The sequence below is a fragment of the Vigna angularis genome, chromosome 11, assembly GCF_016808095.1.
Source record: "Vigna angularis cultivar LongXiaoDou No.4 chromosome 11, ASM1680809v1, whole genome shotgun sequence".
NCBI classification, from domain to species: Eukaryota; Viridiplantae; Streptophyta; class Magnoliopsida; order Fabales; family Fabaceae; genus Vigna; species Vigna angularis.
Window position 1 is genome coordinate 9,401,627 of NC_068980.1, and position 14,792 is coordinate 9,416,418.

At 28.8% G+C, this 14,792-nt stretch overlaps 1 protein-coding gene across 1 annotated transcript; it reads right to left on the bottom strand.

The window, feature by feature from the left end:
* Positions 1-5,180: 5,180 nt before the first annotated feature.
* On the bottom strand, positions 5,181-10,917 carry LOC108334299 (T-complex protein 1 subunit beta). The gene is made up of 12 exons (XM_017570060.2): positions 10,593-10,917; positions 10,449-10,505; positions 10,221-10,286; positions 10,011-10,122; positions 9,017-9,145; positions 8,491-8,562; positions 8,216-8,331; positions 7,490-7,566; positions 6,752-7,237; positions 5,929-6,244; positions 5,476-5,634; positions 5,181-5,348 (listed from the first exon to the last, which is right to left on the bottom strand). The coding sequence occupies exons 1-11, from the start codon at positions 10,596-10,598 to the stop codon at positions 5,488-5,490; spliced, it is 1,584 nt and encodes a 527-aa protein (XP_017425549.1). The 5' UTR covers positions 10,599-10,917; the 3' UTR covers positions 5,181-5,348; positions 5,476-5,487.
* Between the last annotated feature and the right edge of the window lie 3,875 nt (positions 10,918-14,792).

The following is a 14,792-nucleotide window of genomic DNA, read 5'->3' on the forward strand; positions in this document are numbered from 1 at the left end:
ACACTTTTCCGTATAGGAAGGGTGTAAGGAATTAAGAAAAGTTGATAATTTCTTATAACTTATATGATACACAAGTTGATATATACATAAAGTTTGAAAGGAAATGCATGTAAATATAAAATAATTTATACTAATTATAGAGTCCTAAATGATTTAGAAAATACCTTAGGATATGCCCTCTGACTGAGACAACACTACTTCTAATGTGGGAAAAACAAAGAAAGGTGCAACGTCAAAATATAAACTTGTGATTTTAATTTGGTGGCACTTAACGAATCACATTCTTCTCTCTTTTTTTCTTCTTTCTTTTTTTTTTCTTTTCCTTTGATTTGGCATCCCGTCTTTCATAGTTGAAATATTCTTTGTATTATAAATAATTGAATTTTATAACATAAACAATTGAAAAAAATATATATGCCTGATTTTATTAAACTATAAATAACTAAATACAGCTTCTAGACTTAAGAAAAGATTATATAGAATAAATTCTTAGAATAAAGACAACTTTTACTAAGTGAAGTTTTTTTTTCTTGACATGGATTCAATATCTAATCTCTAGTCATATGTATATTGTAGTTGTATATTTCGATTAGTGTTTTTTCTTTGAAAAATATTATAATGAAGGATTTCCTTAATATGTAGAGGGGAGTTATGATAATATGAAGAAGATGAAATCTAACCTTCTGCTTTTGAACCTTTTTTTCCGTCGTTACTCTTCACCCTTCAGACTACTCGAGTCACAACAATCGTGAAGCAAATCTCATTCGCGTAAATAAATTCCAAGAACCCTAATTTCTTTCACAGCCTCATCTCTCTAAAGACATGTCATCAAACATCCAATCACACGTGCCAAAAGTTAGCAAAGAAATCTGTCTGAAGACGTAGCCAAACGTTAGCCGCTCAGCCTCTACTTAACGTCATTCGTTTTTTAGGACGAAAAATTATGTTTTCTTAAAGAATAAAGACCAAAAAGTACCTTAATTTGAAAGATGGACTAAAAATAAAATTGCTTAATAATTTAGGGACTAAAAACATATTTAAATTTAAAAAATATTTGTAAGAGCTTGGGATTTGATAATAGAATGATAGGACATTTTGTTCTAAATATCCATATAGATCAAAATAATATTTATGAGAATTTGTAAAGATGGTAGGGATGTGTTGCACGTGATTATGGTAGATGCGATGTATCGTACTACAAAAATAATAAAAAATAAATAAATATTTATAATAAAATAATTACAATAAATGAAAATAAAATTAAAACAAGGTATCTCTTCATCTGAAGATTTTTCTGTATGTTCTCATCCAATTTCTTTTTGAAATAATATCCCTTGATAAAAGTCAATAAAGCTTAATAAAAAGGTTTGAAAGTAAAACCATAATGTATTTTTTTATTTTTTAATTATTTGTTCTGTTTATGGAACCGTTTATTTTATTTCATTGATTATTTGTTTGTGGCCAACTGAACCCTTTATCTATTTACAAGCTTAAGTCAGCACATAAAAGGAATTCTATATGTAGCAATTTTTTTCAAAAACAAATCACCAACATTTTATTCAAATCTAAAAGCGCGGGTTTAAACCCAAAATCACTTATTAAAAGTGTCAAATCACATCCATTTATACTAACCAAAAGTATATAAATTATATAATAACTAAATATTAATTAGCTACTTTATTAATTCATATCATATTTTTGTAACTAGATAATAGATCAGGTTATGTGAAAAAATAACAGAAAGAAAAAATAGATCAGGTTATGTGAAAATCATTTACAAAATAATTAAACTAGATAATAGCTAGTAGCTAGACTAATAATAGAAATTAGCATGTCCAATAATTAAACTTAAATTAATATTATATTAATTAATTTACATGAGATAAATATGAATTTTTTTTAATCTTTTTTTCCCTAGACATAATCAAAATGAAAACAAGGCAAAAAAGAAAGGCAGACAAAGAAATGTTGGGATTACGGCAATGTTCCCCTTTTACTATTTATTATTTAAAAAATATATTATATATTTTGAAAATGTAGAAAATTTAAAATAAGAGATAATATATTTCACATAACTTCTAAGGGGTAATATTAATATATGTTTATAGATTAAAATTAATAAATAGTAAATATTTGATTAAAAAACTAACTTAAATAAATTCACTAAAGAGTGTTTATTACAAAAAAAAAATGATAGATAAAGTCATAGAATAAATGGTAAAAGGAAAATAATAATAGAAATAATAAGAAAGAATGACATATAGAAATTAATGTGATTTAAATGAAGTAGTAATGAACTTCGATTTATATTTACAAGAGAATTCAATAAACTTAAATATTACTATCTCATTTGTAACTGTCATAGTATACTTTCATTCAAAGTATAACTCAAATGTTAGCTTTTGTAAAAGGTATTACAAAAGGCTTTATTTATACAACAAAACTGTTATAAATAAATACGTGAAATACATTTAAAATTAACAAGGAAGGTATGCGAAAGGTGGTTCAATTTCATGAGTCAATCTCACTAAGTTAGAAAAAAATATATTTTTTAAATATATCTTAAACTAAATCTAACTCATTTCATTCGCAAATTAAATGAGTTGGATAATAATTAATTCATAATTTAGCAAATACAACATTTTATTATTTTTTATAACCTTTTTATTATTTTTAATTATGTAATTATATTGATTGATAATTTCATTTTTTAAAAGACTATAATAGTTTTTGACAATGTTTTTCCTATTAGTCAATAATGTTTGAATATGAAGTTATTTGTTTGTGTAATTATTTTGGTTTTTTAATTTTTAATTGTTATATTGATTATAATATTTGATGAAATATGTGAATATTTTTATTGTCTTTTATAGATAGATAAATGAGGTCAATTTACTTTGATTGTATTATAATAAAGGTGTAAAATTAATTGGAAAAATAAAACATTTTTAAGTAATTAACCTACATAACCAACCCATTCATAGTAAGTTGAGATGAGTTATAAAATTTATTACTTATTAAAAAATAAGGTAGATTGAGTTTTTTAGTTTAACTCGTGATAACTCAACCTGTATAAACTTAATTGACTCACCTTAATATCTTTAAATGGATTGAATTGAATAAGAAGTGAATTGGACTTTTAAAATTTGTAATAATTTCTGGAAAACAAAATCCAACTTTCAAATTTTCTTTAAATTAATTCACTCAATGAAAATTTCTTAATCAGAATTTTAATATGTATTTTTTTTTATATTCAAGATAAACCAAATAAGAAGTACAACACTTTACACTTGGTCTTGAATCCTAAAAGATCCAACTACATTTGTGAATCCCTTCTTCTTGCAAAACTTTACAATTTTAATCATGAAGCCACTTACAAACACAAAAAAAATAAAACTAGAACAAAATCACCAAGACAATGAAGTGCAAAATAAATCTTCTAGGATTAAGTTAGGTGATTCATAACAAAAATGAGATCCAACACTCTAAACTTGAACTTTTTGACAAATTCTTCACAAATGAAAACTTCAAGAAAATCTTCAAAAAAAAAAAAAAAACTCTTTGAGAAGTTTGTAAGATGTGTTCTATAAAACTAAGTCAAGTTTTCTATTTAAAAACAAGATACACAATTTAGTTGTCAAATTGGTACAAACAACGGGTTGAAATTCAATTTTAATCGATTGAAACAAAGTAAATTGAGTTCTGAAAAATATTTCAATAAATTGATTTGTAATTCAATTAATTGAAATCACAGTGATTTTTTTATGTACTTTAATCAATTAATCCTCATTTCAATTGGCTAAAATAAATTGAAATGATTTTCCAAAGAAAAGTTATAGGATTTTAATTGACGTAAATTTTGTTTTTATCAATTTGTTTAAGATTAAGTTTTTAGCGAAACTATGAACGTTTCTAACATGTTAAAGTATTTTAGCTTTTAGAAAAACATAAAAATCATATTCAGTTCCTGAAATAATAAGATGAAACATCACATACTAATTAAAACACAACCTAGGCTTATGAATAACCATCTAACAAGACATAAGACAAGAATCATCAAGTCTTTATCTTTAAAGAGGTTGGAAATATCAAATTTTATCCTTGAACACAACAAAATCCTTTATTAATGATAATAAACACTTCAATGATAACCCATTTTAATGTAATCTTAGAAAAGTTGTAATGTCATGCAATGTCTTGAAAAACAAACACATCCAAAACACCATTTTTTCCCCTTTTGACATTATCAAATTGCAACAAAGTAAAGGAAGTGCAGTAAATTATAGTGGAAAAAGGATATTCTATTGATAACATAGCCTTAAGAAGAAAATCATATGATTAACATGAATCAAAGATAACATACTTCTAAAAAAACAAGAATCAAATTCAACCAACAAAAGATAAGAAGACACTCAATCAGACATTAACACAAACAACTTAGCCCTCATCTTGCTCATCAGTTCCATGACCATAGGCAACTCGCACCTCATCAAACTAATCCTGAAACTCACCTAGGTCCAATGCATGTGAACTTTCAACATATTAGAAATGATGGCATTTTTTTTTCAACAATGTCATCAATTCTTTCCAACATCATCTGCTCAAATGGAGATAATGGAATGCCTCTATCCACAGGAGGAACACATGGTATCATCATGTAACCTTGTTCTTGAGCAGTCTCTTAATCGTCACTAATTTCACTGGTTCGCCAGTCTCCATGTCTATACTAGGTGTGTCAGGAGCAAATCATTCTTCATATACTTTAACAAATCCCATCTTAAGAAGAGTACCATTGTCCTATTAAGTGGTGCTCCTGCTAATGTCAGATGATACATATTTGATATGAACATTAAAATGTTCTAGAATTTTGGATACCAAATCAATTTAGAATGGCCTATAATCTATCAATCTTTTGGACTTAATCTTTTGTTTGGAATGTCCACCAGAAAACTCACCCAACCTTTCATGAAAGGTTTACTCTGGTTTCTGTAGCATCGCCCATTCGATGAAATCACTATAACTAACATAAAAGCCATCCATGTCTCTTTTTAATAGTAGTAATTAACCCGCATAAGCAAATTAAAACCAGTTTCAATTTTATTGGATACGTGTTAAGCAGAACAGAATGGATATTGTCTATAAACTTCTTGTAAGCAGTAGTGTATCTCTGAAGACGTAAGTTAAAGGATAAATATTAAAAGATATCTTCGTTGAAGAATGAAAGATAGTGTTCTTTAATTCAAATAAACATAATTAACTCCAAGTGCAGGGCAGGAATAAATGGGTTCTACGTAAAATTTATCCACCAACCTGACCCTGCCACCCAACCCCAATTCACTAGCACGCGACTGCATTGCAAAACACGTCAAAAAATTACCTAACAAAGTTTTAGCATTACAATCAGTTTTTCCAATCACAACCACCATATCAAAATCACAGCACTCGCTAATGGTACGCCAGAAAATGCCAAGGTACCTTCACCATATTTTACATTCTATCTTCTCTTCTCCTTGGAGCACACGTGATGATTTCATCAACTCTGAGGATCATCTCGGCTGCCTCTGTTGAAGATAGCAATACAGCTTGTTTGACTTTGAATGCTTCACATATACCCCGTTCAGCCATGTCTCCAACCTTCCACAAAATCAAAAACATAGGTAAAAGTAGAACAGAAATGCAGACACTACATTAATGACAGGTCCTAACTCACCCTGCATTAGGCACATACCCTCTATGAACACATACATATATATGATCAGCTACCCAAATAAATAAAGATGACAATAAAACATTACATCACAAAATGAAATAACTCTTCTGGCAAGTGCACATCATACAACCAACCCAAGAGAAAACATAAACAAGGCAATATCATACATCATGGTAATCACTCAACAAATTCACCAAACTCTTGGTTCCAATACTTACAGAACCAGAAATAACATCAATTCCTGCAGTACAGCCCTCCTTCTGATGCTCTGCACGGAGCTGAGAAATCAACTCAGCACTGTCCAAACCAGCATTATCAGCAATGATTGTTGGGATAGCCAAGAGTGCACGGGAGAATGCCTCAATAGCAAGAGACCTCTTTCCAGGAGTTTTCTTAGCCAATGCATCCACTTCCTTTGCCATCACCATCTCGGGCCACCCACCTCCAAGCAACACTCTGCTGTCATTTACAGTCTGTGATAGCACGCACAGGGCATCATGCAATGACCTCTCAGCCTCATCAAGAACATGGTGGCTGCCAAAAAAGCAGATGCATCAGACTTAAAGTTGCACATACAAACAACATTTGTTCTAGTTTGTTTTAAAAAAGGGTCAATTCATACAAAGAAAACACTCCTAAGCATGTCCAGCTCACAATGCACTGACTGAAATATAATATTTGAACAGCACTTCATAAAGGCATAAATCCAGTATGATGACAGGAAGACATTAAGACACGCAAATAAAGCAAGTAGCATTCAGAAATCCAGCGCTTGGTAGTTAAACCACTGTGTTGTACAATTCTAGGTGTGAAAATTCAGTAAGTCATCACGCAAATAGCATAAGATTGTAATCCGTCACAAATAGTTCATGATTCTGGTCAAGGTTGATAGAAGCAGAACATTACAAACAAATCCTAATGCCAAAATGTAAAAACTTCAGCTGACAAAATTTGATGTAGCATGTTATCAAGATTAAATTGCCTAACTATGTAAAAGAACACTGGAAAGAAATTTTGCAATAACAAAAGAATAAAATGTACCTAGCACCTCTCAGAACTATTGTACAGGCCTTCCCCATAGCAACACCAGAGAAATGAATCAGTTTATCCTCGCCAATCATAATCTCCTCAATAAGGTCACAATGCCCAAGCTTAACAGACTCGGGATTGTCAAAGGTTGATGCAATTTCACCACCAGTTACCAGAGCCAGACGCTCAATACCATCAAAATCAGCATGCTCAATAGCCAATATCCCCGCATCAGCAAATAGCTCCTCTGGAAAATTGTAAATCAACTGCCTGTTAACAAAACAGTTGATACCATGACCAATTATCTTCTGCACCTTTTCTTTCATTTTCTCTTTCTCAGCTGTTTCAATCTGAGCAACTCTAGCCATAGAATCAACACGAACACGTGCACCGTATATCTTCACTTTGTCTGTATCCATGGCAGTGTTGGCCACCAGTATTTTTGCATTCTCAATCCGTTTGGGTTGTCCAATACCAATTTTCTTGTCAAGAATGAATCTGGCAAAAAATATGAATTCAATTAAGCAATTATTAGAAGAAAAAAAAATAAAGATTACTATTGCAAAATCCATCATTATACAGGAAATTGCAGAAGTTCATAATCATCTTTTTTTATGAGCACGACTCTACACAAGTTTCTTGGAAACAACTTGTGCAACTCAATATAATAAAGATAATAAGGATTCAGCAACAAGTTGAAGAATTCCTATTTGCAAACTGCAAAATAGTCCAACTTTTCAGCAATATTACCCTTCATCTAAGAATGACTCCTTCAGTGAGCCTCCGGGTTTCTTTATAATCTGGATAGATTCTAAATTAGTGCTTCCCTGCATTTGAAAAACACCATTGAAAGGATGGATATAAGAAGATGAAAGAATGAAAAGACATACTTAAAAAATAACTCAAACTAATAAAATAAATATTGAACAATAATAAACAATTGTTCGCACGGTAATGTTATTGAATAGCCCATATTACAAAATTAACAAAACAACTGAAGGAAACTTCCTATTTTAAGGCCATCTAGAAAAGGGAAAAATCACTACTCAACATGACAAGCTGCCATAACCCAGCAAATAAAAAAGTAAAGAGTTAAACAAATAATTTGTGCGTTCCTATAGAGTATTCCAAATTCACTATTATGAAATTGTACCACATGTACCTTTGTATTTATGGATTGGAATACATTTGATTAGCCACATTCATACTGTAAGAAATGATTATGATACGGCAGATATTCATATAAAAGTACTTACGTAATCCAACTTCCTACTATCCAACTTCCTACTAACGCATTCAAGAAAGTTCAGTCAAGTATGTGGAAAAATAAATTGATTAAGTTCAAATATGGGGTATCAATAGTGAAGTTCATCTGCTGTTCAGAAATTGTCTAAGGGATAATTTGGCTAACGGACTCTATTTTCTATATCCATTAAAAATTGAAAACTGGTATTCAGTAGGATAGGCACGATTTACCTTTAGCCTCATTACAGCATCCACAGCTAATTTTGCAAAATGCTCCTTGTCCTGTGAAAGAATCTTGGAGCTCAAAGTTGTCATTGCAATGTTCAGTAAGTCTGACCTGAATTTCTCTTCACATTCCAGTAAATTATATCAATATATCAGACAACAAGATACAAGAATGCCTAAATACCTGGCTCGGGGATAATAACAACAATGTCTAAAAGGCAACAAGAGACAATTATAAAACCCAGAAAACAAATCCTACTAAAAAGCGGGAGAAACAATACCATAATCAGCTTTGTTGTCCACAACCTTCTCTAACAAAGCATTTCGAGCACACTCAGCTGCCATTCGAAAACCTAGAAACCATGTGGAAAAATAAGTACATATAGGGCAGCATTCAAAATAAGGGAAATAAAAGATTGACAATGGAAATTTCATTGACTACTTATATTACCACACCTCTCAATAACAAGCATCAACAAATTAATTCTTACTTTAATTAGAAAACAAGCACCAAAATTTTTTACCAATAGGTTTTGCATTCCCAGCTTAATATCAAGCTTCAAAGGAACACTAATGATGTTAGACATAAAAAAAGAGGTGCTATCCGAAATACTATATAAAAACAGATGATGCACAATAAGGGATAAGTTGCTTTCTTATCTAATACAATTACTTATTGAATATATTGTCTTGTATGCAAAGAGTGAATCACTGAAATTGCCAGTAGAAAATTCATTAATATGACAACATAACAACATTTTCAGGATAAGAGCAGTTGAGTCATTATAGAAAAGAAAAGAACTGAACCTGATATTATTGTCATTGGATGAATCTTGGCTGCAACCAGCTTTTCTGCCTCCCTTAAAAGCTCACCAGCTAAAACAACAACAGAGGTGGTTCCATCCCCAACTTCATCATCTTGTACTTTTGATATGTCTAACTTATATTAAGGATGGTTATCTTAAGTTTTAAACATTATCCACACCAATGCTCTCAATAATAACTGGATGGGTACCATAAGGACCAAACACACAAGTGGGATCTGGGTTGGGTATGCACACAACCTTATATCCCACCCTCGCATTCAAAACTAGAGAGATTGCTTCCAAGATTTGAAACTGTGAACTATAACTCACAAGGCAGCAAAACTACCAATGAGTCAATACTCAACCTTATCTGGATGGGTGTTATGCAACTAACAAATTGCTTGCCACCTCAAAGATATATATGTGGCATATAACATTACCACTAGTTAAAATTATTAAAAAATTGGCCATCGCTTACATGATTATAGTGTAAAAGGAAATTTTGAGTTACTATTTTGAGAAATTTGGAGACCCTTTTCTGCTTCTGTTCACTTATGCTGCCTCACATTGGTGGGTGCCATATAATTGTGAACTGCAACATAGTACTTTTGCATCTCTTTTGCAGATTCAGAAAGGAGATAAATGTATCTTAGTATGTGTCTTTTAAAATTGCAGGTTCCTTAAATTAACGGTGGCCTTTAATCTATCCAAATCATAATCTGTTTCTTGGTTTTGGCTCCAGACCTACATCAATTCGCTTTTCGTTGATTAGGGACTTCCATGAAACTAGGTGTTTCTCATGTGCTTTAGAAATTCAAAATCAAGGACTTCTCACCTTGATTCATTATATTATACGTTTTCCGTGATTAAAAACTATTCATCATGTAACTATCAAACCCTTAGGTAACATGAATAAGAATTTCACATTAGCTCTCTCCAAAATCCAAAATTTTCTAAGCTACTTTCACCAAAACAATAAAAATTGATAAGGATACCGACAAGGACTTTAGCAGCTGGGTTATCAATATGGAGGGACTTCAAGATTGTAGCCCCATCATTAGTGACAGTAACTTCACGTCCTCTACCTGTAGACTGCAAAATTTTATCCTGCAGTAATCACATCCAAGACATATGAATTGGCTAGGAGTAGAAAATAAAGCATTTATCACCACCACTTATCAAAATGAGCCAATAAGAGATTTTACCATTCCCTTTGGCCCTAATGTTGTCTTCACCAAGTCAGCAATAGCCATGGCTCCAACAAAAGAAGCCTGCACAAAAACCAAATCATTAAAAATACATAATTAGAGTTAACCAAATGTTCCTAGACTCATAAAAATAATAATGCATGGTAACATTTGCAGATACAGATCATAAACATTATAATATTCTCAAGAAAACAAGGCAAAAACATAAGATCATAACATACTCACCATTCTGGCCCGCTCTCCTTTTTCTTCACTGGCTTCATCTTTAAAAATTCTATCAATCTATAACATTCACCACAAAAGAAATCCCCAGATGAAGAAAAAAAACAAGTAAGAAAAGAAACCAACAAATTGTATAGTGTAACTTACCGCCATGGTAGTCAAAATCGCAATCCAGATATTTTTCTTTCACCCCTATCTCGCTTCACTTAAAACTCCTCGCGATCTTCGCAGGCTGTGTCGCAGGTTGAGCTCGCGGCTGTGCTTCTCTCGCAGCCTCGCGATGCAATCCCTCCCACCAGTGAGAGAGAATAAGCGGACAGACCTCACGACGGCGGCGCCTCTCTCGGCGGCTTCTCTGTCAACTGCGACTCTCGCAGTATCAACAAACCTCGTGGCGGCCTTGACGACGAGCCTCTCTACAGTCTCTTTGTGAGGGGTGGGAGTGACAACTATAGTGTTAACAGAAACAATATTCAGACATTCAGACAATAGGTATAAAAAGAAAACATTTATACAAATTATCTAAGTAAAATAATAAAAGATGCAAAAAATACTTTTCAAATTTCAATTTTATATTTTTCATAGAAATAAAAAAAAAAGAGTTATAATATCATAACATATGCTATTTACCTTGATTTTTTCAGTAGTGTACATAATATTTTTTTAACTACTTTTTAAATCATACAGTTTTATAAGTGGTTATAAATAAAATGAACTAACTTACTTGATACATAAAAAATCATATAAGTTATATGATTAGTATGATATTTATATTTTAGTTAGCTGTGAACAGTCAAATTATTTAAATTTACTGTCATTATATATGTGAAATAAAAATGAAAAGTGTGAAGAATGTTTAGATTGAAAGCCTAACATATAATAAATAAATAAATGATACTAAAATTATTTATATGCATTTCAAATTATTAGTTAACTTAATAATCTTTAAAAATGTATATTTAAAATTATTATAACCGCAAACAGTTTATTTAGAGAAACAACTAAATATAAAATTCTATAAGTATATAGCTTTATACATTTATGAATTTATATATATTATACTCACATATATTTATTTGGAACTGAAGTGGTGTATTATAAACACGAAATGCTAACTCTTCTGCTAATCATGGTAGCTATTACTTTCATGAATTTAACACAATCTAGGTCACATTTCTTCTTTTGAACATCTTCACATGTTAGTTGAATGAATAAAGTGTTATTTTATTTGTAGTACACATTATGATAACGGGATGTGTAGGAAGCAATTCTCTTTCTATCTGTTTATCATTGGATAGGCCTCGTTGCATCTCAACTTTTGGGCTTTAGATGTGATGTAAGAGTGTTTCATCCTACACCTCCAATATATCATCAGCATTTCCAAAAATTTTAATTTAATCTGCACTTTCAACCTTTTCAAAAGATTTACTTTTTAATTTTAACAAAAAATATTTTAGTTTTCTTTTCTTTTTTATTAAAGGCACCTTAATAAATATTTTTTTATTTTCTTCTTTTTTTTTACCAAAGCCACTCTACACCACATTAATAATAATAATTTAAAATTTAAATATTATTTAATATAATTTTATATTTTAATAATTATCAAAATATGATTTATATTATAATAATAGTTATATAAAAAAATAAAAATAAAATAATTAAAATAAAAATAATAATAAAAATAAAAAATGAAATAATAATAATATTATAAAATTTGATTTGATATGTTAAAATATATTAAAATATTAAAATAAATTAAACAATTATTAAATTTTAAATAGAAAAAAAAATTTAATATGCTAACGGTTTTGTTTTTTTATTTCAAATTAAATAAATATTTCATTTAAATGAAAATTATAATATGATTTATTATACTTTTATATTTTAATAATTATTAAAATATAATTTATATTTTTATAATAGTTTTATTAAAAAAATAAAAATAAAAATAATTCAAATAATGATAATGAAAATAAAAATAATATTTAAAATCACATTTAATATATTTAAATATATTAAATTATATTAAAATATTAAATTAAATTAAATAATTATTAAAATTAAATAAAAAATAAAATTTTAAGAAAACTTTTAATCGGATATCCATATCCGAGTAATATATTATCGGATTTTCTTATCCGATTAACAAATTTTAATTTTTTTATATTTAAATTTTAATAATTATTTAATTAATTTAATATTTTAATGTAATATAATATATTTAAATATTTTTAATGTCATTTTAAACACTATTTTCAATTTTATTATTTTTATTTTTATTTTAGTTATTTTTATTTTTACTTTTTAATAAAATTATTACAGAAATATAAATCATATTTTAATAATTATTAAATTATAAAATATAATAAATAAAATTATTATTTTTAATTAAATTAAATATTTATTAAATTTTAAATAAAAAACAAAACCGTTAGCATATTTAAAATTTATGTTTCTATTTAAAATTAAATAATTATTTAATTTATTTTAATATTTTAATATATTTTAACATATCAAATCAAATTTTATATTATTATTATTTCACTTTTTTATTTTTTATTTTTATTGTTATTTTTATTTTAATTATTTTATTTTTAGTTTTTGATATAATTATTATTGTAATATAAATCATATTTTGATAATTATTAAAATATAAAATTATATTAAATGATATTTAAATTTTAAATTAAATTAAATTATTATTAAGATGGTGGGGAGTGATTTTAGTAAGAAAAATAAAAAAATAAAAAAGATATTAATAAGATGCCTTTAATAAGAAAGAAAAGAAAATAAAAATATTTTTATTAAAGTTAAAAAATAAATTTTTTGAAAAGGTTGGAGGTACAGATTGAGATGTGAGAAGGTTAAAAATAAATTTTTTAGAGGTATAGAATGATATGTTGAAGGTGTAGGATGAAACACTCTTGATGTAATTGATGGGCTTCTTTCTACTCATACAATTGGATCACCACACTTCAGACTTGAACCTTAAAGAATAGGGTATTGCTCCCTCCACCACCACCACCACCACCATTTCTCCCTCCACCTCCTCAATCTTCTGAAAAAAAAATTTAATTACAAAAATAATCTTTTTTTTTTTACTTTTAACCCTATTTATTTACTTTAAACTCAAACTCTATCTTTCTACCCATTTTTATCTTTCACTCAGCCCCACCTCCCAACTCTCCTTCTCTCTCTTTTCAAATCCCCACCACCGAACTCCACCACATCCGTTTGTTTTAATTACAAAAATATTAATATAATAAAATTATATATTTCATATAATTAAACCAATAAATAATTTTTTATATAATTATAAAATTGTTAAAGAATACAAAAACCATATATAAAAAATATATATTATACAAAAACATTAAAACAAAAAACTAATTATATATAACTGCAAAATACAAAAAATATAAATATAAACTAATAAAAATAAAGATCTTCAAAAATACATTATTAAAATACATAAAAAAATATATTAAAAAATAATACATCAAAACATATAAATTACATTATTAAAATATCTCCAAAATTAATATAAAAAAATAAACTAGAAAATAAACATGTAACTTTAAACGGATGTGAGCATCCGTCAACGGATGTCAACATCCGTTTAAGGCAAAACGAATATCGACATTCGTTTTCCCTTAAACGGATGTTGATATTCGTTGAGGGATGCTCACATCCGTCTAAAGATTATACGTTTATTTTTTTAGGGTTTATTACGCACCTTCACGATGAATCCTTCAAGCACCACCACACCACCACCACACACTGATCTTGGCACGGCTGATCAATTGCTTCCACACCACTTGCAATCTCTCACTAAGCACACCAGCTAATAAAAGTCCACCACACTCTGAGACCATAATTCTATCACAATTAAAGAATGAGAGGAAGAAGTGGAACGTGAAAAAAAGGAAGAAGAGTACAATGAAACAATGAGGGGACGAACGATAAAGAGAAATAAGAGTTGCCGCTGCATACATGTAGAGAATTGGAGTGGGTAGAGGTTAAAAAATGTTAACCCTAAAATTTTACTGAAGGTAAAATAAGAATGGGAAAATAAAAAACAAGTGTAAAACAGAAATGCAGTGGTGGAGGGAGCAAAGGATGGTGGTGGAGGGAGCAACACCCTAAAGAATATTTTACAAATGAATTTTTTCTGTGTTTTGGACAACCCGACACACCAACAATTTTTAAAACTTTGCCACATGTCACCAACTAAAGCTGAATAAGAACAATACTAAAACAATTCTACTAATATATTTCTATTTTTATTTTTAAATTGGGAAGTAATATGTTAAAGTTGTATTTTTTTTATGTTTTTTATATTATAAA